The sequence below is a fragment of the Engystomops pustulosus genome, chromosome 1, assembly GCF_040894005.1.
Source record: "Engystomops pustulosus chromosome 1, aEngPut4.maternal, whole genome shotgun sequence".
NCBI classification, from domain to species: domain Eukaryota; kingdom Metazoa; phylum Chordata; class Amphibia; order Anura; family Leptodactylidae; genus Engystomops; species Engystomops pustulosus.
The window spans coordinates 22,046,957-22,074,182 of NC_092411.1; the positions used below are offsets into that span (position 1 = coordinate 22,046,957).

At 49.7% G+C, this 27,226-nt stretch overlaps 1 protein-coding gene across 1 annotated transcript in view; it reads right to left on the bottom strand.

Annotated features, from left to right (window-relative positions):
• Positions 1–517: 517 nt before the first annotated feature.
• The window catches only part of LOC140118026 (complement component C9-like), a 57,487-nt gene continuing 30,778 nt past the window's right edge, over positions 518–27,226 (bottom strand). The window contains exons 4-11 of the mRNA XM_072135385.1: positions 20,417–20,567; positions 15,767–15,905; positions 9,022–9,261; positions 8,611–8,851; positions 7,775–7,906; positions 3,635–3,813; positions 2,134–2,362; positions 518–997 (exon numbers count right to left, since the gene is read on the bottom strand). Of these exons, the coding sequence (XP_071991486.1) occupies positions 723–997; positions 2,134–2,362; positions 3,635–3,813; positions 7,775–7,906; positions 8,611–8,851; positions 9,022–9,261; positions 15,767–15,905; positions 20,417–20,567 (1,586 nt within the window). The 3' untranslated portion in view covers positions 518–722. The remainder of the gene's footprint in view (positions 998–2,133; positions 2,363–3,634; positions 3,814–7,774; positions 7,907–8,610; positions 8,852–9,021; positions 9,262–15,766; positions 15,906–20,416; positions 20,568–27,226) is intronic.

Genomic DNA, 27,226 nt, shown 5'->3' on the forward strand with positions numbered 1-27,226 from the left:
CAGATAAATATGGAAACTTCAATAAATGTGAGTTCTCTGTTGTAACCGTTAACCCCTGTGTCCCTGAGCCATTTTATCCGACACACACTATAACATCATGGGAATCCTAATTTAACACATTGCAGGAACAGTAACATCTTTAATGCGAATTTCCCCCAATACTACTTTATGGTACCACATATCAGTCTGGCATCCAGGCTGTTCAGTTCACAGAGCATTGTCTAGACTGGATACAATTGTCTCCATTCAGAGGCAGTGACCCTGTACACAGCTAGTCCTGCTCTCAGCTGAGAAGTGGAGACAATTATATCCAGTCTAGACAATGCTCAGTCTATACTGTAAAGCTTCTCCAGAGACATGTAAAAATATGTAACATGTAAAACTAACCCCAAACAACAACAACAACAAAAAAAAGTACTTTCACCACCCAAACAAGTTGTAGGAATTCTGACTTCTATTTGGGTTCTTCATTTGAACATCACTAGTACCTGAAGTATTACATGTAGAGGTCTTCAGGATCAGAGAAGGTTCCAAACTGGGGATTTTATTTTGTTTCATCAATAGAACATGAACAATGATGGGAAGAGACATTTGTAGCTTCATAAGAGTAACAGAAAACACAGGGATGATAGGGAGACAAAGGGGAAACAATGTGAGGCTCCAGGCTGGCCGATGGATCTGACTCATAAGTAGGTTCCATCTAGAGAAATAGATCCATAGTTTTACTCCTGAGTAGAATCCTCTGACTCATCTATGGCCTTGTAGTAAGTAATATTAAAATGTTCCACTTCAGGGTCTAAAGACTGAAATACACCACTGGCGTAATGACGCGCTTTCTCTTGGCACGGCACTTTCTTGGTAGTTTTTCCTGCACATGGTTTGCCACCTTCTTGCGGTTCTGGGTTGTTACAAGTTCTGGTTCTTGTCTCTTCTCCGTTAATGCAGGAAGAGGAGGTTTTCCAGCAACTCCATCTTCCATCAACAGGAACAGTCGGCTCTGGAGATGAAGACACAGCGGGTCAGTGACTAGAGTAACCCCAGGTACTACAGGTGGTCTATATAACTTCTGGAGAGATTCTAGATTGTAACAATTTACCTTTTCTAGAGAATTCTGCCTGACGTGTTGTATTGAAACATGGTGATGATATGGAGAGGGAGCGTGGCCAATATGCTGAAACAAGGTTTATTATGGAGGAAATCATGGTAGCAGAGGTAGCAGGGGCAGATTTACCCATAATGCATCTCTGGAGACTAGTGGGGGTCCCACATAATGGTGGGATGCAGGTTTACCTGCAACCAATGTCACCTTATCTCTCCGTCCTGCAGTATGATGCGGCACGCTCTACTCTTCCTCTTATTCCTTCCCCCTCCCTAAAAGGGTGCTAAGAAATTAGACAAAGGGGAGGAGATTAGCACTAGGTAGCTTCACATCACACCAAGGGGTGGAGATCTACATTAGGGGGCCCCCAAGATGTAATTTTGCATATGGCCCCAAAAATGTCTGTACATGAATATATTACTCCCTGCTGTATCATAGCTATAAACTGTATTGGCATCAGGTTTGGGCCCCCCTGATCCCCAGAGAACTAAGACATGGGCTTTGGGTTTACTAAATCTGTTATAGTCCAGGCAGAGCAATGAGGGGGGGGGGAGAGGCATTCAACCTGATCTGAGGTTGCCCTTTAAAGGAAAACTACCAGTAAGACTAACAAAAATCAAACTAAACATACTCACCTGCGCTCCTCTTCATCACGATCCTCTCTGTGGTCTTCTTTAATCTTGACACCCCAGGATTACCTGGAAAAAAGACTTAGAATTAGCAGCACAGAGCACGGGGACGAGATGTCCGGCGCTTCGGACTGCATACTGCATAAGTCTTTTTTCCAGGTGATCCCAATGTATCAAGATTATCCATTGATTCCTTCTAAAATCAAGTTTTATAATCATGCTAATGTTTCCAGAGCCCTCAGTTTTTCACATTGACAGGCTGTTACAATGAGCAGAGCAGGACTTCCCTCCCTCTGCACATCCTGAGCATGTGTGTGCTTACCATACCGTGCATAATGCACTCCACTCGTACTGCTATCTCGTGGCTAGACTTAGTATTGAAGTGATATAAATGACGTTACTTACTTTCTAACAGTTTATCCTTCACCTCCTGGCAGGCCAGACCCTTGTACTGCAGGGGGCACTGACACATGCACACCCCGTCTACCAGCAGCACTGTGCCCCCGTTCTGACAAGGCTGGCATTTACACACATTATATTCATCCAGGTAGTCCTCCATAGCGCGCTCCAGGTTCTTTGTCTTTATATAGGCGTCTCTTATGTCAACAGGAACCAGGGTGTAAATAGGAGAAAGCTGCAGAGGAGAAATACAAACCACAAGTCATACACAGAAAGATGGCGTCCAAGGTCCAGTGTGGCATTTCAGTGCCACAAGCACAGCTGATAATAAGGTCTCCTAATGTAATATTCTACTACAAATGGCAAAGCAGGGGATCTATTGCCTCATTCTCTGAAAATAGCTTCCAACTGTATTGGCATCCAGAGGACGCTGATACGGTTTTAAATACACAGTGGACAAGAGTCTTAGAATCCTACATCTTCTCAGCTGGTTTATGAGAATCTGTCTATCTATCTATGTTACATCTGTGTCAGTATTTTCCTCAGGCTGAATCTGATTCACATCAGTCGGCAGTCTGAACAGTGCTTTAGTGGTTAACCGCTGATTTTACCTGTCACTTCAGGTGCTCAGATGCTTTGTTTTGGATCGGCAATGGTTAACATGCTCCAACCCTCAGAGCCCCGTCCCTTTCACCTAGAGCAGAGTTCTTACTCACATAAAGATAATGAGGCAAATTTACTTACCCGGTCCATTCACGATCCAGCGGCGCGTTCTCTGCGGTGGATTCAGGTCCGGCCGGGATTCACTAAGGTAGTTCTTCCGGCGTCCACCAGGTGCTGCGCTGAAGTCCGCCGAGGCCCGCCGGAATGCACTGAAGTTCACCGGCCTATTCCTGGTGAAGGTAAGCGCAAGTCCAGCGACATTTTTTTTAAAAAATGTGGCGGTTTTTCCGATTCCGTCGGGTTTTCGTTTGGTCACGCCCCCCCGATTACCGTCGCGTGCATGCCAGTGCCGATGCGCCACATTCTGATCGTGTGCGCCCAAATCCCGGGGCTATACAGGGAAAATCAGCACAAATCAGAAATATTTGGGTAACACGTCGGGAAAACGTGAATCGGGCCCTTAGTAAATGACCCCCTATGTGTGTGCTATACAGTCTTCTTTTACATCTCTATTGTACGTGCTACTGTTTTGCTATTTCTGCCCTTTTAATTTTTGTCTCTTATTCCTTGACTATCCTTTGCATTGGCAATGTTGTGCCTTTTTAGCCATCTCTGCTGTGACGTCTTCATAGTTGTCACATATCACACAGGATACACTCAGGCGAGAAGGCAGTGCTCTTAGGGTGCTGGAGTTTTTGGGTTAACTGTCTTTTCTACTGACCTGGAGTCCAGTGTTCCAATTACAATTTGTCTGTCATCTAACTATAGTAAGCATCTAGGTATATATCTGTTGCACTACAACTTTTCCCAAAGATTCATGGGCAGGTGTCTTGGGTGTACTTACCCTCTTCTCCGTTATAGATGGAGCGTCTATTAATGAAGTTGCCCAATCTACAAAGTCTTCAGAATTAACGTCACCTTTTTTCTTGGAAATCTTCTCATCTAAAATTGTAGCAAACTTGAGGGTTCCGCCCTCCACAAATGAAATTGTGTCGTCTACCACGGGGGTTACAGTTTTGTTTTCTAGGATATAGAATGATAGATAATTTTAATAATACAATACAGAAGTTCATACATCACCGAGTAACACTAGGGGTGCAGATACATGGATGACTCCCCTTATCTTCATAGTGTACCTCACCTTTAAGCATGCATATGTGTGCTTGTACATGAGTGCACATGCTTCCAGTTATTAAGTGACATGTAGTCTTCATTTTCTTTAGTGTCTATGGGTAGACCTAGCTGCTGTCACTCACTCCTCCCCCTTCCCTCTCCATAGACTTTTATGTAACCTGACATAGGGAGAAGTTATATTACACAGTTTCTTGTGGTCATTGGACTATTGACTTGTACAAAAATTGTTGAAAAGTTATTGATCCCTGGACATATTTTTTTAAAATTTTCTCCTCTTCTAAAACCAACTTGTTTATTTTTCTGTCAACCTATAGACAGAATGGGGGTCATTTACTAAGGGCCCGATTCGCGTTTTGCCGACGTGTTACCCGAATATTTCCGATTTGCGCCGATTTTCCCTGAATTGCCCCAGTATTTTGGCGCACGCGATCGGATTGTGGCGCATCGGCGCTGGCATGCACGCGACGGAAATCGGGGGGCGTGGCCTAACGATAACCCGACGGATTCGGAAAAACCGCCGCATTTAAAAAAAAAAAATTGGTCGCACAGGCCATACTCACATGCACCACGATGAAGACGATGAACTCCGGGGCACCTCGCCGTACTTCGCCGCAGCAGCGACACCTGGTGGACATCGGGCGCAGGACCTTCATGAATCGCCGGAAGACCCAAATGCTCGTCGGAGAAGCCACCGCTGGAATGCGAATGGACCGGGTAAGTAAATGTGCCCCAATGTAGTTTTTGCAGATAAATTGTATCTTATAATACATATAAAAAAAATTGTAATAATTATTACAGGTCTTTTAGGGGGAAAAAATTGGTCTTCATTTAATTTTTAAAATTTTCCATATTTTTGTAAACTAAAAAAAGGAAGGAAAATCTCCAATATAAAGCTTTGCGTTAAAAATTCGGAGACCTATGTTTTCCCTATCGATTGAGCTATATAAGAGTAGAAAGAAGCTAAATTGTGATTCAACTCAAGACTTTTCCCAAGTTCCGTGTTTGAGGAATCCAAACATTTTAGGATTTACTTTGGGCTCCTCTACCACCTTTTGAGGCTCTGTTGGATAAATTGAAGCTACTGGGTCCCAGAGAAGACATCAGTAGCAGCGCCCCCCACTGTAACGTATTGTTTATAATGCAAATCTCATTGTATGGGGAAGAATTTGGCCCCCTCATGTTCTTGAATCCAGGTGCCCCTGATGAGGAAGGATCACATGATATCAGTCAATGGTCAGGTGGACTGTCCCATGATTCCTGTCTGGCATCAGTTATCCAATCCAAAGACAATTCACCAGGAAGTAGTTGACATATGTTTTTTTTCATGGGTGAAATAGATGACACCACAAATATAAATTTTATTGCATTTCATTGGATACTAGACATGGAGCAAGGATACAGGGTAGGAGCTTAAACTTTCTTTATTTGCAGATTATATCCTCCTCACACTCATCCAAACCTTGATGTTTTTTCCCAATCTACATTCACTGGTGAGGGAATTAGGCCACCTGTTCCAATACAAGGACACCACAATAGTGGGATACACTCTAGGACACCACAATGGTAGGACACAGTGTAGGACACCTCAGTGATGGGATACAGTCTAGGACACCTTAGTAGTGGGATACAGTCTAGGACTCCTCAGCGGTGGGATACTGTCTCAGACACCTCGGTGGTGGGATACAGTCTAGGACACCTCAGCGGTGGGATACAGTCTAGGACACCTCAGTGGTGGGATACAGTCTAGGACAACTCAGCGGTGGGATACAGTCTAGGACACCTCAGTGGTGGGATACAGTCTAGGACACCTCTGTGGTGGGATGCAGTCTAGGACACCACAGTGGTGGGATACAGTCTAGGACACCTCAGTGGTGGGATACAGTCTAGGACACCTCAGCGGTGGAATACAGTCTGGGACACCTCAGCGGTGGGATACAGTCTAGGACACCTCCGTGGTTGGATACAGTCTCGGACACCTCAGTGGTGGGATACAGTCTAAGACACCTCAGTGGTGGGATACAGTCTAGGACACCTCAGCGGTGAGATACAGTCTAGGACACCTCAGTGGTGGGATACAGTCTAGGACACCTCAGTGGTGAGATACAGTCTAGGACACCTCAGCGGTGGGATACAGTCTAGGACACCTCAGTGGTGGGATACAGTCTAGGACACCTCGGTGGTAGAATACAGTCTGGGACACCTCAGAGGTAGAATACAGTCTAGGACACCACAGTGGTGGGATACAGTCTAGGACACCTCAGTGGTGGGATACAGTCTAGGACACCTCAGCGGTGGAATACAGTCTGGGACACCTCAGTGATGGGTACAGTCTGGGACACCACAGTGGTGAGATACAGTCTAGGACACCTCAGCGGTGAGATACAGTCTAAGACACCTCAGTGGTGGGATACAGTCTAGGACACCTCAGCGGTGAGATACAGTCTAGGACACCTCAGTGGTGGGATACAGTCTAGGACACCTCAGTGGTGAGATACAGTCTAGGACACCTCAGCGGTGGGATACAGTCTAGGACACCTCAGTGGTGGGATACAGTCTAGGACACCTCGGTGGTAGAATACAGTCTGGGACACCTCAGAGGTGGAATACAGTCTAGGACACCACAGTGGTGGGATACAGTCTAGGACACCTCAGTGGTGGGATACAGTCTAGGACACCTCAGCGGTGGAATACAGTCTGGGACACCTCAGTGATGGGTACAGTCTGGGACACCACAGTGGTGAGATACAGTCTAGGACACCTCAGTGGTGAGATACAGTCTAGGACACCTCAGTGGTGGGATACAGTCTAGGACACCTCAGTGATGGGTACAGTCTGGGACACCACAGTGGTGTGATACAGTCTAAGACACCTCAGTGGTGAGATACAGTCTAAGACACCTCAGTGGTGAGATACAGTCTAGGACACCTCAGTGGTTGGATACAGTCTAGGACACCTCTGCGGTGTGATACAGTCTAGGACACCTCAGTGGTGAGATACAGTCTAGGACACCTCAGTGGTGAGATACAGTCTAAGACACCTCAGTGGTGAGATACAGTCTAGGACACCTCAGTGGTTGGATACAGTCTAGGACACCTCAGCGGTGAGATACAGTCTAGGACACCTCAGCGGTGAGATACAGTCTAGGACACCTCAGTGGTGAGATACAGTCTAGAACACCTCAGCGGTGAGATACAGTCTAGGACACCTCAGTGGTGGGATACAGTCTTGGACACCTCAGTGGTGAGATACAGTCTAGGACACCTCAGTGGTGGGATACAGTCTAGGACACCTCAGTGGTGGGATACAGTTTAGGACACCTCAGTGGTGGTATACAGTCTAGGACACCTCATTGGTGGGATACAGTCTAGGACACGTCAGTGGTGGGATACAGTCTAGGACACATCAGTGGTGGGATACAGTCTAGGACACATCAGTGGTGGGATACAGTCTAGGACACCTCAGTGGTGGGATAGAGTCTAGGACACCTCAGTGGTGGGATGCAGTCTAGGACACCTCAGTGGTGGGATACGGTCTAGGACACCTCAGTGGTGGGATACAGTCTAGGACATCTCAGTGAAGGGATGCCGGACCGAAGAACCGAATGCCCATTTCAGTGCAGAATTTTGTGTTGCGTCGGGTATAGTGCAGCTGAGCCACGAATGTGTCTCGGACACTTCTTAAATACCTCTGCAAACAGTTTGCACATGAAAAAACATGCAAAGTCCAACAGAAAACTGGTGCAGCGGCTTTAGTAAATCTGGGCCACAGTCTAGGACACCTGGTTGGTTGCATAAAGTCTATGACAGCTGGATACTGGTTGGATACAGTTATTGTATTATAATGTATTTACCTGGAACGTTCCTGGAACCAGTCTTTCTACAGGCTTCGGGATTTATCTTTGCTGAAACATTCACTCCTTGACCTTCCACCTCTATTCTAGCATTAAATCCAAGACACTCTAATACATTTTCTATGGTAACATCTGTGACAAAAAAAAGTAAGAGGAACTTGTCAAAGGGATTCCGTCATGAGCATAAGGCCCACAAACTATGACAAACCAGTTAAACAGGACAGCGACAGGATCATATTGATGTCCTTCTACATTCTGGGAGATTCAGCATTACATAGAAATCTTTGAACATAGCAAACAAAAGACCTCAGGAGTCAAAGTGGTGGAGAAGAGTCACAGGGGTGGAGAAAAGTCACAGGGATGGAGAAGAGTCATGCTGGCCTGAGCCCACCCGGCCTTACGTCCCATGGGACTAGTCCATCATCATAAGCTATGTTCACCACCTGCCCCAGACTTTTAATGATTAACTGGACTATGGGACATGAGATAAGACAGGAGGAGACATGTGCTCATGGCTCTTCTCAACCCCTGTGAATCTCCTCCACCCACATGACTCCTTACAGGTCATTTGAATTTAGCATTCAATTTTTTGTGACAAAATTGGATACGAGGTAAAGTAGAGGGGGAGAGGTGGATTAACTGGTCAACAAAGCAGAAAATTGTCACAAATATGTTTTATCACAATTTTATACAACCTCTGACCTTCCATCAGTAGCAAAACTCCAACTTCCATCATGTCCTGACAGCTATGAGTTCCATTAAAGGAATGCTGGGAGTTGTGGTGCAAAAGCTGGAAAGTCACAGGTTGGAGAACACAGTCTCACCATGTACCATACCTCTCTTTTTCATAAGAGCAGAATCCAGCACATAAACAAGTTCATATTTCCCTCCAATTTTTCCAGCTGTGGTATAATGCGTTCCATACATCTCTAGGAAAGCAAAGTATTCAAACTTGTGGTAGGATGAAGGGAGGTCGTTCAAGTCATCGATGAATTCTGAAGTTAATACGACGTTTCTTGGTCTCATATTGAAAGTCCCCAGTTGTATAGTTCCCGAAACCCTCAAATATTTTTTGTTCTATGAAAAAAATGTTTAAAACATAAATATTTTTACATCCTTCTACCCATATAAAGCATCTCGTACCCCCATGTAGGTTCCATCAACAAGAACCTCTCCCGCTACGTTGGGTCGCTGGAATTAATTTGATAAAAAAACATTTTCGAGGCATCAGCGCTTCATAGTCTCACCGTTTTTAGTGAATATTCTTTGATTGTATGAATGCTTTTATTTCTTGATCCTTCTAGTCCTAATTTCCCAGTAATTTTAGCGCCAGATTTGGTGGTATTCAACCCAGAAGCAGGCGCATCATTGGTCGTTTTGATAGTCACCGAGGCATCTAGGTTTAAAGTGGTTTCCTTATAGACTTCGCTGAGTATTGACACAGCATCCTCGTAGGTCTCCGTGGTGAAAGATTTATCAGCTTTGGTCTGGAAGATAAAAAAAAATTATTAAAACCAGAGAGAGGGAATGGGAAGCACAGAGGGAGAAGGGTTCAGGAAATATTGCCTATTATACCCTGCCGACAGGGGTAATCTACTGTGAAGTGAGATGTAAATTGGTTGTATTAAGTCAGGGAGGCGGAGATTTTATCACTGAAGTCAAGATCTCTCTCCAGCAGAAAGTCCCCTTCACTGTAAATGATGGTCTTGCATCCAGAGACATCACTAACCAGATCTCCTGAAGTCCGATGCATGAAGTCAATCACAGAGGAGGAGGCTTCAGAGCTCTGACTTCAGTGTTAAACTCTCCGCCTCTTTGACTTTACACAGACAATTTACATCTCACTCAAAGTAGATTTTCTGGATGATGCCGCCACAAAGGACCATGCAATAAACAAAAACTAGAAGGTGTTACACTGTTTGACAATATACCAATTGCTGATGACAGGTTCCCTTTAAAGTCACGATGGACATTAAAGAGAACTGTCCACTCACAATGAGCAATCTTAATTGGTTTTGCAACACCCTCGCCGATGCAAGGCGGAGGAGTGGTTGCGAATACGTCCCACCATGTAGCTTGCAGCCTGTGTAGGGTCTAGTCATCCCCACAGCATGTCACTACATCACTCTACATAGTCCTTATAGGACACAGGGGAACATTGCATTGGTAGATCCTGCCTGGTAAGGCAGGAGTTAAGTGTTTTGTGTGATGTAAGATGTGTCATCCAATCACATGTATTATCCTAATGTATTGTAAGCTGGGATGTAACTGGAGGAGCAGCCACCACCTGACCAAGGGGAGTAACAAGATCCCTGGAAACTTCCAGATGAGGTCAGTCTCTCTCAGGAGAGAGAAGAGAGCAGTCAGACCTAGGAGTCTGCAGTAGCAGACTGGAGTTACTCCAGTCTAAACTCTATACAGCTAGCATACCAGACCAGAGCAGGAAGAGCCTAGCCCCTGCCTGAAGAGTGTAGCTAATAGCTAAGAGTTAGAGAGGAAAGGGGTATCATCCTACCTTTAAGGGTGATACCTGAAGCAACCCAGGACAAGCTGAAGCATCCTACTAGGACACAGCTACCTCCCAGCCTGCCCTCTGCATCCAGGCTGGCGCTCTACATCCTGTGGCTCCCTCCAACTGCATCTCAGCACTCCACCATTCTGTTAAAGGCACGTTGCTGCGGTTCCTGTCGGTTCCAATAAAGAACTGTAAGTTGTTTTTGTTCAACCTCTGCCTCCATCTGGTCCCTGCTACTACGGCTGTCACCATCACGAGCACCCTGTCCACCACACAGAGACTCATACTCTAGACACCAAAGGGTTGCCCCAGGGAGATTCGCTATAGCAGCCTCTCCCTCATCATTTCTTGCCAACACCACCCTGCTGGAGACCTGCCAGGCTGTAGGACAGCCCTCCGGTTTCCCATACCAAGCACCGTGACACTAGCGTGCCTAGGCCGCAACCGCCAGCCACTCAGGTACTGCGGGCCCCGGCTATCTCCAGGCCCCGAGAAAAGGCTAGGCCCCGGTGGGGGATGTTGCAAGTGGCGTCACGAACAGGATTTCTACTTCTGTGCCTTATTCTGGCACTAAAGACTATCCTTTATTGAAAAGACTGTGCTGCCTAACCCTGCTGCCATTCGGGTTTAGGCCCCAAGTGATTGTGTGTTTCTGCATTGAACTGTATTACTGCTGCCACGTGCTGTCGAGCACCGCTCCAGCACTCAAGAGGTTAACCCCTGCAAAGAACTTTGTCAGCTCTGCTACATCCGGCGCTGCCGCGCCTGAAGCATTTTACCTCACGAAACTGTGGCGCAGCAAGTAATTCCAGCCCGCCAAAACCTTCCCTGGCGGGAAACCCAGATGACACACCAAGCTCCGCCCACGCGCGAATGGCGCGAATCCCGCCTCCTGTGGCGCAGGAAAAAATAGAGCCCGTCCCAGCTCTTGGCGGGAAGGACTTGGACTCCTCCCTCTGGCACGAGGCGGACTTCCTGCCCCGCCTCAACAAAACGCCAGAACTCGTGTGGATCTTGTGCAGTGAGGTCAACACCATGTGAGGTCCTCGGCCATTCCCCTCCGTGGAACAACCGGAGTTCCTGGAAGTTCTTGAGACCATGATTGTGGTCTCTGCTCAGCCGGTCCGGAGGCCCTTTGCTGGGCACCGGCTGCATCGAGGACTGACCCGAGCCTTCGTCACGAGGACGTACCTCCAGAAGGTGACGGAGCGCCAAGTACCACCCGGGCGGTTCCTAGTGCCTCTCCCGGCTACCATGCTGGTACTGCGGGCCCACGTGGAGGCGCCACGTGGGGAGGCCCTGACTCCTGCCGAGCCAGCGCCTGGGCCCACTGCTGCTGTGCAACCTGCACCGAGGCCCACTGCTCCTGCCGACCAGCCTGCCAGACCTGCTGTTGTGGTTCCTGACCCTCCAGCTGCTCCTGCTCCAGTTCCGGCACCTGCCCGACCACCTGTGAGACCAGGACCTGCACCGGAGAGACCTACTCCAGCACCGGCACCTCCGCAGCCTCGAGGCCGAGGTGAGGCCCTCCGCCGGCAACTCCGAGACGCTGTCTCGGAACAGCGACGCCGAGAGAAGGAGGCCCAGCGCTACATGGCCGGCCGATCTAAAGAAGGAGCCTGGGTGAAGCAGAACCGCACCACCGGCATGGTCCGGTACTTTGACCGGCAGCGTGGCTATGGCTTTGCCACTCAAGACTATACCGGACGGGAGGTATTTATTCCCCGCCGGTCCGTCAAAAGGCCTGATTTGCCGGAGAGACTCCATAATCTGAGGCCGGGGGAATGCATCGAGGTTTCCCTGCAGGAAGGACCTCGAGGGCCATGGGCAGCTGGCGTGATCCGGATCCCGGACTCTGATGAGGACCGCTACCCATCGTGTGACGAGTCGTACGAGGACGACGAATGGCCGGAGTCTCCGAACACCTCTTCTTCCTCGGCTGCGAGTCCCCGGGCGGTGACCCACGTGAATGCTCCATCCACGGTGATCGTGAATACAGGCCCCATTGCTATCCATGGGCCAGGCATGATCCAGGGCGCACCACCCCACCGTCTCCCCTGCAGGGAGCGTTGCCAGATCCCGCAGTTCTTCCGTGGGAGAGGATATCCCGGTTCGTGAGCCTTATCCGGAGGCTCCAACTAGACCCTCTTCTCCACCTGCCGCTTACCAGTGGGGTGACGACCCGGCCCCAGAAGAATCGGAGCTGGAGGGAGCCGCGGCGCTGCCGCAGGATCCCATTTACTTCTTTCTGGACCCCTCCATTGTCCCTGGCTCTGTCGAGCCCCCGGCTGGAACAGCCGACACCCCGGGCGACAGCGCTCTTCCCCCTGAATGTCAGGAGGATGCTGCAGAGCCTGCAGTACCTGCAACTGCCACCGGGTGTCCCCAGCCGATTCCTACTTCCGCTGAAGATACACAGGATTCCCTGCTGACTTTGGATCCTGTCCCCGTTGAAACCAGCGATGCATCTGATTAACCCCTGATGGGCTGTAGCCCTCTTCAGGTACTGTGCCTATTGCAAATATTATTTCCGCTAACCCTATAGAGCCAGAGACTTTCCTGAGACTCTCACCCTTATTTATCTCAGTCAAGAGATTTTCCTTGAACTGCCCACTGTAATGTGCTATGATAGCACCCCTTCCTCTGCCACAGCAGAGATTCCTACCAAAGGACTCTGTCCCTCTACACCTAGAGGAGACCCTTTGCATCTTTATTGCACTTTTCCCCACATCAAGGGCTGTACCCAGAAGATGGACTTTGCTTTTAGAGACCTTCTGTGAGACTTTTGCCAGATACTACCAGGGAAAAGTTGCTATTTCATTGCTATTGTCTTGCACTTAATGCCTTCCTTTTAGGTACGGACATTATGCTTGCACTTTTATGCCTTTTCCTTTCCAGGTAAAGAGACATTGGGGCAGATTTACTTACCCGGTCCATTCGCGATCCAGCGGCGCGTTCTCTGCACTGGATTCGGGTCCGGCCGGGATTTAATAAGGTAGTTCCTCCGCCGTCCACCAGGTGGCGCTGCTGCGCTGAAAAGCATTTTAACGCGCCGGAATTCACCGAGGCCGTCTGAGTGAAGGTAAGCGGGTCCCGAGCGACACATTTTCGGTTCTTAAATGCGGCGGTTTTTCCGAATCCGTCGGGTTTTCGTTCGGCCACGCCCCCCGATTTCCGTCGCGCGCATGCCGGCGCCGATGCGCCACAATCCGATCGCGTGCGCCAAAATCCCGGGGCAATTCAGGTACAATCGGCGCAAATCGGAAATATTCGGGTAACACGTCAGGAAAACGCGAATCGGGCCCTTAGTAAATGACCCCCATTGTATCCTGCTACCCTGAGTAGCCTACCTCTGTAACGTTTGTAACGTTTAAGATGTGTACCCATTGAGCTCCTAAGCCAATGTGAGTTTACAAAATGTTTGCACACTGTCAATTTATGCCAGTAGTTTGCACTAACCTTTTATAGGCTTTTCAGATTGTAGTGTGGCTGTGTCGGACTGTCTCTATGTAAAACCCTGACCGCTATCTTATGCCTCAAACCGAGGTTTGCAAGTGGGGGTAGTCGGTAAACTGCGGGTCCTTAGGGGACTGGGGGTGTTACAGAGATAGCACCTGGATGCCACTCATACAAGGGTAAGAATGTCAGTCGGCAGGTACTTATACATTTGTATAATGTTTAATTGTGTCACATATGCCAATGTAATGCATATACACACTATATATTTGTCGCCAGGGAAGAAGTGTTTACCTAACAAATATACAGGCCTTGGTGCAAGGAGTGGATTACAGTACATGACACCACACCTTTCCTACTGTACAGTTTGGTTTAATGGCGTTAGCGACCAACTGTCATACTTCGCATTTACATGTCCTTGTCTTAGTCCGACACCAACCCAGGTGCCTGTCTCCAGGACCATGGGCGGTTTGTCCCTACAGATCACGTAGCCTGCACTTCATAGAAGTGCCCTTATCTACCTCTGCGCCCCAAACCATCTGTAGTCGAGCCGAGGGCGGCTCTTTCAATTGCCCCGGGGGTATGCAACACCCTCGCCGATGCAAGGCGGAGGAGTGGTTGCGAATACGTCCCACCATGTAGCTTGCAGCCTGTGTAGGGTCTAGTCAGCCCCACAGCATGTCACTACATCACTCTACATAGTCCTTATAGGACACAGGGGAACATTGCATTGGTAGATCCTGCCTGGTAAGGCAGGAGTTAAGTGTTTTGTGTGATGTAAGATGTGTCATCCAATCACATGTATTATCCTAATGTATTGTAAGCTGGGATGTAATTGGAGGAGCAGCCACCACCTGACCAAGGGGAGTAACAAGATCCCTGGAAACTTCCAGAAGAGGTCAGTCTCTCTCAGGAGAGAGAAGAGAGCAGTCAGACCTAGGAGTCTGCAGTAGCAGACTGGAGTTACTCCAGTCTAAACTCTATACAGCTAGCATACCAGACCAGAGCAGGAAGAGCCTAGCCCCTGCCTGAAGAGTGTAGCTAATAGCTAAGAGTTAGAGAGGAAAGGGGTATCATCCTACCTTTAAGGGTGATACCTGAAGCAACCCAGGACAAGCTGAAGCATCCTACTAGGACACAGCTACCTCCCAGCCTGCCCTCTGCATCCAGGCTGGCGCTCTACATCCTGTGGCTCCCTCCAACTGCATCTCAGCACTCCACCATTCTGTTAAAGGCACGTTGCTGCGGTTCCTGTCGGTTCCAATAAAGAACTGTAAGTTGTTTTTGTTCAACCTCTGCCTCCGTCTGGTCCCTGCTACTACGGCTGTCACCATCACGGGCACCCTGTCCACCACACAGAGACTCATACTCTAGACACCAAAGGGTTGCCCCAGGGAGATGCGCTATAGCAGCCTCTCCCTCATCATTTCTTGCCAACACCACCCTGCTGGAGACCTGCCAGGCTGTAGGACAGCCCTCCGGTTTCCCATAGCAAGCACTGTGACACTAGCGTGCCTAGGCCGCAACCGCCAGCCACTCAGGTACTGTGGGCCCCGGCTGTCTCCAGACCCCCGAGAAAAGGCTAGGCCCCGGTGGGGGATGTTGCAGTTTCATCGACTAAATAACCTTAAAACTTATCCCCCAAAACGGGGAAACCGCTCTGCAGATTACCCAAGTGTACACACAGCTCTCATTAGCACTCCCTACTGGATGCCCAACTGTACATTAAAATCTCCGAGGTAGGGGGGAAATGATCCTGCACAGTGTGAAGATGCAGCATGGACTGGCAGTGGTAAAAACCTCATCACTCCTTCAGACTAATTAGCATGATTTTAAAAGTTGAAGAAGGAAGGAGGCCATGTAAAACAAATATAAGAAGATTACCACAGTCCCAGTGCCTGGATCTATAAGTAATGTCCCTGGTTTATCATGTTGGATTCTGATTTTAGATTTCCTTTAAGGGATTAATTATATAATAGCAAAACAAAATAACTCTACATATAGAATTTATAGATCACTACCTGATAGGAAAGAGTTTTCACATTCCACGGCTTGCGGTAAGCAATCTTGGTGTTAACATCACGGACCGTTTCACAAACCCCATTGAATAATTCATTGTCGAAGACGGTATCTTTTATTTCTACCCCAAAGATGTTAAAACTACAAGGAAGAGAATTTATCAAAATTAATAAAATATTAATTTGTAGAAAGTAAGATTATATCATAGACATACAAAGAACTGAATACTTGAGCACACACTTCCCTCCTGTATTGTCTGCATCCCAGAGACCAAACTAGTGACAGGTAAGGGAACTTTATTCGGACAAGTATAAGGAACTGGACTACTGTGACAAGGCACAAAATATATTTGTAATGAATAGATCAGAGCTTGTGGGTTAGGCTATCCTGCCGGGCCTGATCCCACAGAAGATATTGGGGTTGTAGTCACAGAGAGGTCAGAGCACCCATGCTGACCCCTGACCACTGCTGGCTATGATAGAAAGGTGTCAGGACACATAGGACATGGCAGCTCGCTGTGTATGGGGGGGTGTAGTCACAGAGGTGACAGTGCACCCATGCTGACCCCTGACCACTGCTGGCTATGACAGAGAGGGTTCAGGACACACAGGACATGGTAGCTCGCTGTGTATGGGGGGTGTAGTCACAGAGAGGTCAGAGCCTCCATGCTGACCCCTGACCACTGCTGGCTATGATAGAAAGGTGTCAGGACACACAGGACATGGCAGCTCGCTGTGTATGGGGGTGTAGTCACAGAGAGGTCAGAGCGACCATGCTGACCCCTGACCACTACTGGCTATGATAGAAAGGTGTCAGGACACACAGGACATGGCAGCTCGCTGTGTATGAGGGGTGTAGTCACAGAGAGGTCAGAGCGCCCATGTTGACCCCTGACCACTGCTGGCTATGATTGAAAGGTGTCAGGACACACAGGACATGACAGCTCGCTGTGTATGGGGGTGTAGTCACTGAGCGGTCAGAGCCCCCATGCTGACCCCTGACCACTACTGGCTATGATAGAAAGGTGTCAGGACACACAGGACATGGCAGCTCGCTGTGTATGGGGGGTGTAGTCACAGAGCGGTCAGAGCTCCCATGCTGACCCCTGACCACTGCTGGCTATGATAGAAAGGTGTCAGGACACACAGGACATGGCAGCTCGCTGTGTATGGGGGGTGTAGTCACAGAGGGGTCAGAGCACTCATGCTGACCCCTGACCACTTCTGGCTATGATAGAAAGGTGTCAGGACACACAGGACATGGCAGCTCGCTGTGTATGGGGGGTGTAGTCACAGAGGGGTCAGAGCACTCATGCTGACCCCTGACCACTTCTGGCTATGATAGAAAGGTGTCAGGACACACAGGAGATGACAGCTCACTGTGTATGGGGGGTGTAGTCACAGAGAGGTCAGAGCGCCCATACTGACCACTGCTGGCTATGATAGAAAGGTGTCAGGACACATAAAACATAGCAGCTCGCTGTGTATGAGGGGTGTAGTCACAGAGGGGTCAGAGCCTCCATGCTGACCCCTGACCACTGCTGGCTATGATAGAAAGGTGTCAGGACACACAGGACATGGCAGCTCACTGTGTATGGGGGGTGTAGTCACAGAGGGGTCAGAGCGCCCATGCTGACCCCTGACCACTGCTGGCTATGATAGAAAGGTGTCAGGACACACAGGACATGGCAGCTCGCTGTGTATGGAGGGTGTAGTCACAGAGGGGTCAGAGCACCCATGCTGACCCCTGACCACTGCTGGCTATGATAGAAAGGTGTCAGGACACACAGGACATGGCAGCTCGCTGTGTATGGGGATGTAGTCACAGAGCGGTCAGAGCTCCCATGCTGACCCCTGACCACTGCTGGCTATGATAGAAAGGTGTCAGGACACACAGGACATGGCAGCTCGCTGTGTATGGGGATGTAGTCACAGAGCGGTCAGAGCGCCCATGCTGACCCCTGACCACTGCTGGCTATGATAGAAAGGTGTCAGGACACACAGGACATGGCAGCTCGCTGTGTATGGAGGGTGTAGTCACACAGGGGTCAGAGCGCCCATGCTGACCCCTGACCACTGCTGGCTATGATCGAAAGGGGTCAGGACCCACAGGACATGGCAGCTCGCTGTGTATGGGTGGTGTAGTCACAGAGAGGTCAGAGCCTCCATGCTGACCCCTGACCACTGCTGGCTATGATAGAAAGGTCTCAGGACACACAGGACATGGCAGCTCGCTGTGTATGGGGGGTGTAGTCACAGAGGGGTCAGAGCCTCCATGCTCACCCCTGACCACTGCTGGCTATGATAGAAAGGTCTCAGGACACACAGGACATGGCAGCTCGCTGTGTATGGGGGGGTGTAGTCACAGAGGGGTCAGAGCGCCCATGCTGACTCCTGACCACTGCTGGCTATGATAGAAAGGTGTCAGGACACACAGGACATGGCAGCTCGCTGTGTATGGGGGGTGTAGTCACAGAGGGGTCAGAGCACTCATGCTGACCCCTGACCACTGCTGGCTATGATAGAAAGGTGTCAGGACACACAGGACATGGCAGCTCGCTGTGTATGGGGGTGTAGTCACAGAGGGGTCAGAGCCTCCATGCTGACCCCTGACCACTGCTGGCTATGATAGAAAGGTGTCAGGACACACAGGACATGGCAGCTCACTGTGTATGGGGGGTGTAGTCACAGAGGGGTCAGAGCGCCCATGCTGACCCCTGACCACTGCTGGCTATGATAGAAAGGTGTCAGGACACACAGGACATGGCAGCTCGCTGTGTATGGAGGGTGTAGTCACAGAGGGGTCAGAGCACCCATGCTGACCCCTGACCACTGCTGGCTATGATAGAAAGGTGTCAGGACACACAGGACATGGCAGCTCGCTGTGTATGGGGATGTAGTCACAGAGCGGTCAGAGCTCCCATGCTGACCCCTGACCACTGCTGGCTATGATAGAAAGGTGTCAGGACACACAGGACATGGCAGCTCGCTGTGTATGGGGATGTAGTCACAGAGCGGTCAGAGCGCCCATGCTGACCCCTGACCACTGCTGGCTATGATAGAAAGGTGTCAGGACACACAGGACATGGCAGCTCGCTGTGTATGGAGGGTGTAGTCACACAGGGGTCAGAGCGCCCATGCTGACCCCTGACCACTGCTGGCTATGATCGAAAGGGGTCAGGACCCACAGGACATGGCAGCTCGCTGTGTATGGGGAGTGTAGTCACAGAGGGGTCAGAGCACCCATGCTGACCCCTGACCACTGCTGGCTATGATAGAAAGGTCTCAGGACACACAGGACATGGCAGCTCGCTGTGTATGGGGGGTGTAGTCACAGAGGGGTCAGAGCCTCCATGCTCACCCCTGACCACTGCTGGCTATGATAGAAAGGTCTCAGGACACACAGGACATGGCAGCTCGCTGTGTATGGGGGGGTGTAGTCACAGAGGGGTCAGAGCGCCCATGCTGACTCCTGACCACTGCTGGCTATGATAGAAAGGTGTCAGGACACACAGGACATGGCAGCTCGCTGTGTATGGGGGGTGTAGTCACAGAGGGGTCAGAGCACTCATGCTGACCCCTGACCACTGCTGGCTATGATAGAAAGGTGTCAGGACACACAGGACATGGCAGCTCGCTGTGTATGGGGGTGTAGTCACAGAGGGGTCAGAGCCCCCATGCTGACCCCTGACCACTGCTGGCTATGATAGAAAGGTGTCAGGACACACAGGACATGGCAGCTCGCTGTGTATGGGGGGTGTAGTCACAGAGAGGTCAGAGCGCCCATGCTGACCCCTGACCACTGCTGGCTATGATAGAAAGGTGTCAGGACACACAGGACATGGCAGCTCGCTGTGTATGGGTGGTGTAGTCACAGAGGGGTCAGAGCACCCATGCTGACCCCTGACCACTGCTGGCTATGATAGAAAGGTGTCAGGATACACAGGACATGGCAGCTCGCTGTGTATGGGGGGTGTAGTCACAGAGGGGTCAGAGCGCCCATGCTGACCCCTGACCACTGCTGGCTATGATAGAAAGGCGTCAGGACACACAGGACATGGCAGCTTGCTGTGTATGGGGGGTGAAGTCATAGAGGGGTCAGAGCGCCCATGCTGACCCCTGACCACTGCTGGCTATGATAGAAAGGTGTCAGGACACACAGGACATGGCAGCTCGCTGTGTATGGGGGGTGAAGTCACAACGGGGTCAGAGCGCCCATGCTGACCCCTGACCACTGCTGGCTATGATAGAAAGGTGTCAGGACACACAGGACATGGCAGCTCGCTGTGTATGGGGGGTGTAGTCACAAAGGGGTCAGAGCGCCCATGCTGACCCCTGACCACTGCTGGCTATGATAGAAAGGTGTCAGGACACACAGGACATGGCAGCTCGCTGTGTATGGGGGGTGTAGTCACAGAGGGGTCAGAGCTCCCATGCTGACCCCTGACCACTGCTGGCTATGATAGAAAGGTGTCAGGACACACAGGACATGGCAGCTCGCTGTGTATGGGGGAGGTAGTCACAGAGGGGTCAGAGCGCCCATGCTGACCCCTGACCACGGCTGGCTATGATAGAAAGGTGTCAGGATGGGAGATACATATTGCTGATCTTAATGTATTGACCACTAGTTGTAAACAAATATATGCTACTTACCCGCTCCCTGCTGCTCTTCCTATTTCTGACAACTCATACTCCTTTTTGCAGATGGCTTTTGGCTGCTTTTTGTCATCACAATCGTCCTCATCAGTTACATCTCTGCAGTCGCTCTCTCCATTACACAGCAGTTTCCTTTTTATACATCTCCCTGGAAAAGTGCAACAAAACAAAATCTGCCAGATTAGGATTTAAGAGATCACAAATTCAGCACCAGTACCACAGAAGGTCCATTTACCCAATTGTACCAGTGTTTGGTCATAACAAGCCCCAAAGCAAATAGCGAAGGGGCTGAGGACTGTAGGGGGTGGTTTCAAGCCTTCTGGTAGGCTGGTGGGGCTTGCCCCTTTACTCCTCCCGTGTGAGGGCACCAGAGGTGGTGTTTGGGGGCGGGTAAGGATTTATAAAGTCCGAGAGCACGTGGGGGGGCCTCTTTCCTTCTGCCCCCTGGACCGAAGAGGCGAGAAGTCACCCTCCCACCCTGCCCTCTGAATTATTTCTTTTCAGCTTTTCTTTCCTTGGTTCTGGCTGTTTCCTTCTGTTTTCCTACAGTTGTCACAGCGAAGGCGGAAGTTACACAGGCCCTAAGGCGCTGGAAGATGCCCACATGCCGGCTGCAGGGCCGCAGCCGCCATTTCGGGCGAAGTTGGTTCTCAAGATTTTGAAGATGCCAAGCGGGCCTAGCAAGTTGGGAAATGTTTTAATTTATAACGTTATTTAATAATTTATCTTGGTTGTTAATAAATGCTGTGGCCTTCCCACATTACCCAAACATTTAGTTTCCCGGTCTGTTGATGGGTGGTTAGTCTAGGTACACGGTCAGGTACCAGACGGTTGGGTGGTTAGTCTAGGTACACGGTCAGGTACCAGACGGTTGGGTGGTTAGTCTAGGTACACGGTCAGGTACCAGACGGTTGGGTGGTTAGTCTAGGTACACGGTCAAGTACCAAACGGTTGAATGGTTGATCAAGGTACACGGTCAAGTACCAGATTTAAGGTTTGGGTTTGTTAATCCCTGCAGTCCTAGGTGGTGATCTATAACTTTAATACTATGGTCCAGGTGGCAGCAAAGCTGTCCTGGTCCTGGGGCTTCTTCTAGACCTGTATCACTGTAGCATCACCACTGGGATCCTGATAGTTGATTCCAATTTCAAAAAGCATCAAAATAGCGCCCCAAAACTATGGAACCCCCACCAATATCCTGCTACAATGACCCTCTCAGAATATAGCGCAACCACTACCAATACACTGCAAGGGCTTCTCCTCCCAATACTCTGCAACAGCTTCTCCTCCCAATACACTGTAACAGCACCCCCTCATAATACATTGTAACAGCGCCCCCTCATAATACAATGTAACAGTGCCCCCTACTAATACAATGTAACAAAGCCCCCCTAATACAATTTAACATCACTCCTCCTATTATACTGTAACAGTGCCCCTTCCTTATACATTGTAAAAGTGCCCCCTCCTAATACACTGTAACAGCGCCCCCTCCTAATACACTGTAACAGCGCCCCCTCCTAATACACTGTAACAGCGCCCCCTCCTAATACACTGTAACAGCGCCCCCTCCTAATATACTGTAACAGCGCTCCCTCCTAATACACTGTAAGAGCACTCCTCCTAATACATTGTAACAGTGCCACCTCCTAATACACTGTAACAGCGCCCCATCCTAATACACTGTAACAGCACTCCCTCCTAATACACTGTAACAGCACTCCCTCCTAATACTCTGTAACAGCACTCCCTCCTAATACACTGTAACAGCGCCCCCTCCTAATACACTGTAACAGCGCTCCCTCCTAATACACTGTAACAGCGCCCCCTCCTAATACACTGTAACAGCGCCCCCTCCTAATACACTGTAAGAGCGCTCCCTCCTAATACACTGTAACTGTGCCACCTCCTAATACACTGCAACAGAGCCCCCTTTCCAATACACTGTAACAGCGCCCACTCCTAATACACTGTAACAGCACTCCCTCCTAATACACTGTAACAGCACTCCCTCCTAATACACTGTAACAGCGCCCCCTCCTAATACACTGTAACAGCGCCCCCTCCTAATACACTGTAAGAGCGCCCCCTCCTAATACACTGTAACAGCACTCCCTCCTAATACTCTGTAACAGCGCTCCCTCCTAATACACTGTAACAGCACCCCCTCCTAATACACTGTAACAGCACTCCCTCCTAATAGTCTGTAACAGCACTTCCTCCTAATACACTGTAACAGCGCCCCCTCCTAATACTCTGTAACAGCACTCCCTCCTAATACTCTGTAACAGCACTCCCTCCTAATACACTGTAACAGCGCCCCCTCCTAATACACTGTAACAGTCCCCCTCCTAATACACTGTAACATCGCCACCTCCTAATACACTGTAACAGCGCCACCTCCTAATACTCTGTAACAGCACTCCCTCCTAATACTCTGTAACAGCACTCCCTCCTAATACTCTGTAACAGCGCCCCCTCCTAATACTCTGTAACAGCACCCCCTCCTAATACTCTGTAACAGCGCCCCCTCCTAATACTCTGTAACAGCACTCCCTCCTAATACTCTGTAACAGCACTCCCTCCTAATACACTGTAACAGCGCCCCCTCCTAATACACTGTAACAGCACCCCCTCCTAATACACTGTAACAGCGCCCCCTCCTAATACACTGTAACAGCGCCCCCTCCTAATACACTGTAACAGCGCCCCCTCCTAATACACTGTAACAGCGCCCCCTCCTAATACACTGTAACAGCGCCCCCTCCTAATATACTGTAACAGCACTCCCTCCTAATACACTGTAACAGCGCCCCCTCCTAATACACTGTAACAGCGCCCCCTCCTAATACACTGTAACAGCGCCCCCTCCTAATACACTGTAACAGCACTCCCTCCTAATACTCTGTAACAGTGCCCCTCCTAATACACTGTAACAGCGCCCCCTCCTAATACACTGTAACAGCGCCCCCTCCTAATACTCTGTAACAGCACTCCCTCCTAATACACTGTAACAGCGCTCCCTCCTAATACTCTGTAACAGCACCCCCTCCTAATACACTGTAACAGCGCCCCCTCCTAATACACTGTAACAGCGCCCCCTCCTAATACACTGTAACAGCGCCCCCTCCTAATACACTGTAACAGCGCCCCCTCCTAATACACTGTAACAGCGCCCCCTCCTAATACTCTGTAACAGCACTCCCTCCTAATACACTGTAACAGCGCCCCCTCCTAATACTCTGTAACAGCGCCCCCTCCTAATACTCTGTAACAGCACTCCCTCCTAATACACTGTAACAGCGCCCCCTCCTAATACTCTGTAACAGCACTTCCTCCTAATACACTGTAACAGCGCTCCCTCCTAATACTCTGTAACAGCGCCCCCTCCTAATACTCTGCAACAGCACTTCCTCCTAATACACTGTAACAGCGCTCCCTCCTAATACTCTGTAACAGCGCCCCCTCCTAATACTCTGTAACAGCACTTCCTCCTAATACACTGTAAGAGCGCCCCCTCCTAATACACTGTAACAGCGCTCCCTCCTAATACACTGTAACAGCGCCCCCTCCTAATACACTGTAAGAGCGCCCCCTCCTAATACACTGTAACAGCACCCCCTCCTAATACACTGTAACAGCGCCCCCTCCTAATACACTGTAACAGCGCCCCCTCCTAATACACTGTAACAGCACTCCCTCCTAATACTCTGTAACAGCACTCCCTCCTAATACTCTGTAACAGCGCCCCCTCCTAATACTCTGCAACAGCTTCTCCTCCCAATACACTGTAACAGCGCCCCCTCATAATACAATGTAACAGTGCCCCCTACTAATACACTGTAACAAAGCCCCCCTAATACAATTTAACATCACTCCTCCTATTATACTGTAACAGTGCCCCTTCCTTATACATTGTAAAAGTGCCCCCTCCTAATACACTGTAACAGCACTCCCTCCTAATACTCTGTAACAGCACTCCCTCCTAATACACCGTAACAGCGCCCTCTCCTAATACACTGTAACAGCGCCCCCTCCTAATACACTGTAACAGCGCCACCTCCTAATACACTGTAACAGAGCCCCCTCCCAATACACTGTAACAGCACTCCCTCCTAATACACTGTAACAGCGCCCCATCCTAATACACTGTAACAGCACTCCCTCCTAATACACTGTAACAGCACTCCCTCCTAATACTCTGTAACAGCACTCCCTCCTAATACACTGTAACAGCGCCCCCTCCTAATACACTGTAACAGCGCTCCCTCCTAATACACTGTAACAGCGCCCCCTCCTAATACACTGTAACAGCGCCCCCTCCTAATACACTGTAAGAGCGCTCCCTCCTAATACACTGTAACTGTGCCACCTCCTAATACACTGTAACAGAGCCCCCTTTCCAATACACTGTAACAGCGCCCACTCCTAATACACTGTAACAGCACTCCCTCCTAATACACTGTAACAGCACTCCCTCCTAATACACTGTAACAGCGCCCCCTCCTAATACACTGTAACAGCGCCCCCTCCTAATACACTGTAAGAGCGCCCCCTCCTAATACACTGTAACAGCACTCCCTCCTAATACTCTGTAACAGCGCTCCCTCCTAATACACTGTAACAGCGCCCCCTCCTAATACTCTGTAACAGCGCTCCCTCCTAATACACTGTAACAGCACTCCCTCCTAATACTCTGTAACAGCACTCCCTCCTAATACTCTGTAACAGCACTCCCTCCTAATACACTGTAACAGCGCCCCCTCCTAATACACTGTAACAGCGCCCCCTCCTAATACACTGTAACATCGCCACCTCCTAATACACTGTAACAGCGCCCCCTCCTAATACTCTGTAACAGCGCCCCCTCCTAATACTCTGTAACAGCGCCCCCTCCTAATACTCTGTAACAGCGCCCTCTCCTAATACACTGTAACAGCACTCCCTCCTAATACTCTGTAACAGCACTCCCTCCTAATACTCTGTAACAGCACTCCCTCCTAATACACTGTAACAGCGCCCCCTCCTAATACACTGTAACAGCGCCCCCTCCTAATACACTGTAACATCGCCACCTCCTAATACACTGTAACAGCGCCCCCTCCTAATACTCTGTAACAGCGCCCCCTCCTAATACTCTGTAACAGCACTCCCTCCTAATACTCTGTAACAGCACTCCCTCCTAATACACTGTAACAGCGCCCCCTCCTAATACACTGTAACAGCACCCCCTCCTAATACACTGTAACAGCGCCCCCTCCTAATACACTGTAACAGCGCCCCCTCCTAATACACTGTAACAGCGCCCCCTCCTAATACACTGTAACAGCGCCCCCTCCTAATACACTGTAACAGCGCCCCCTCCTAATACACTGTAACAGCGCCCCCTCCTAATACACTGTAACAGCGCCCCCTCCTAATACACTGTAACAGCACTCCCTCCTAATACTCTGTAACAGCGCTCCCTCCTAATACACTGTAACAGCGCTCCCTCCTAATACACTGTAACAGCGCCCCCTCCTAATACTCTGTAACATCGCCACCTCCTAATACACTGTAACAGCGCCCCCTCCTAATACTCTGTAACAGCGCCCCCTCCTAATACTCTGTAACAGCGCCCCCTCCTAATACTCTGTAACAGCGCCCCCTCCTAATACACTGTAACAGCGCCCCCTCCTAATACACTGTAACAGCGCCCCCTCCTAATACACTGTAACAGCGCCCCCTCCTAATACACTGTAACAGCGCCCCCTCCTAATACTCTGTAACAGCACTCCCTCCTAATACACTGTAACAGCGCCCCCTCCTAATACTCTGTAACAGCGCCCCCTCCTAATACTCTGTAACAGCGCCCCCTCCTAATACTCTGTAACAGCACTTCCTCCTAATACACTGTAACAGCGCTCCCTCCTAATACTCTGTAACAGCGCCCCCTCCTAATACTCTGCAACAGCACTTCCTCCTAATACACTGTAACAGCGCTCCCTCCTAATACTCTGTAACAGCGCCCCCTCCTAATACTCTGTAACAGCACTTCCTCCTAATACACTGTAACAGCGCCCCCTCCTAATACACTGTAACAGCGCCCCCTCCTAATACACTGTAACAGCACCCCCTCCTAATACACTGTAACAGCGCTCCCTCCTAATACACTGTAACAGCGCCCCCTCCTAATACACTGTAACAGCGCCCCCTCCTAATACACTGTAACAGCGCCCTCTCCTAATACACTGTAACAGCACTCCCTCCTAATACTCTGTAACAGCGTCCCCTCCTAATACACTGTAACAGCGCTCCCTCCTAATACTCTGTAACAGCACTTCCTCCTAATACACTGTAAGAGCGCCCCCTCCTAATACACTGTAACAGCGCTCCCTCCTAATACACTGTAACAGCGCCCCCTCCTAATACACTGTAAGAGCGCCCCCTCCTAATACACTGGAACAGCACCCCCTCCTAATACACTGTAACAGCGCCCCCTCCTAATACACTGTAACAGCGCCCCCTCCTAATACACTGTAACAGCGCCCCCTCCTAATACACTGTAACAGCACTCCCTCCTAATACTCTGTAACAGCACTCCCTCCTAATACTCTGTAACAGCGCCCCCTCCTAATACTCTGCAACAGCTTCTCCTCCCAATACACTGTAACAGCGCCCCCTCATAATACAATGTAACAGTGCCCCCTACTAATACACTGTAACAAAGCCCCCCTAATACAATTTAACATCACTCCTCCTATTATACTGTAACAGTGCCCCTTCCTTATACATTGTAAAAGTGCCCCCTCCAAATACACTGTAACA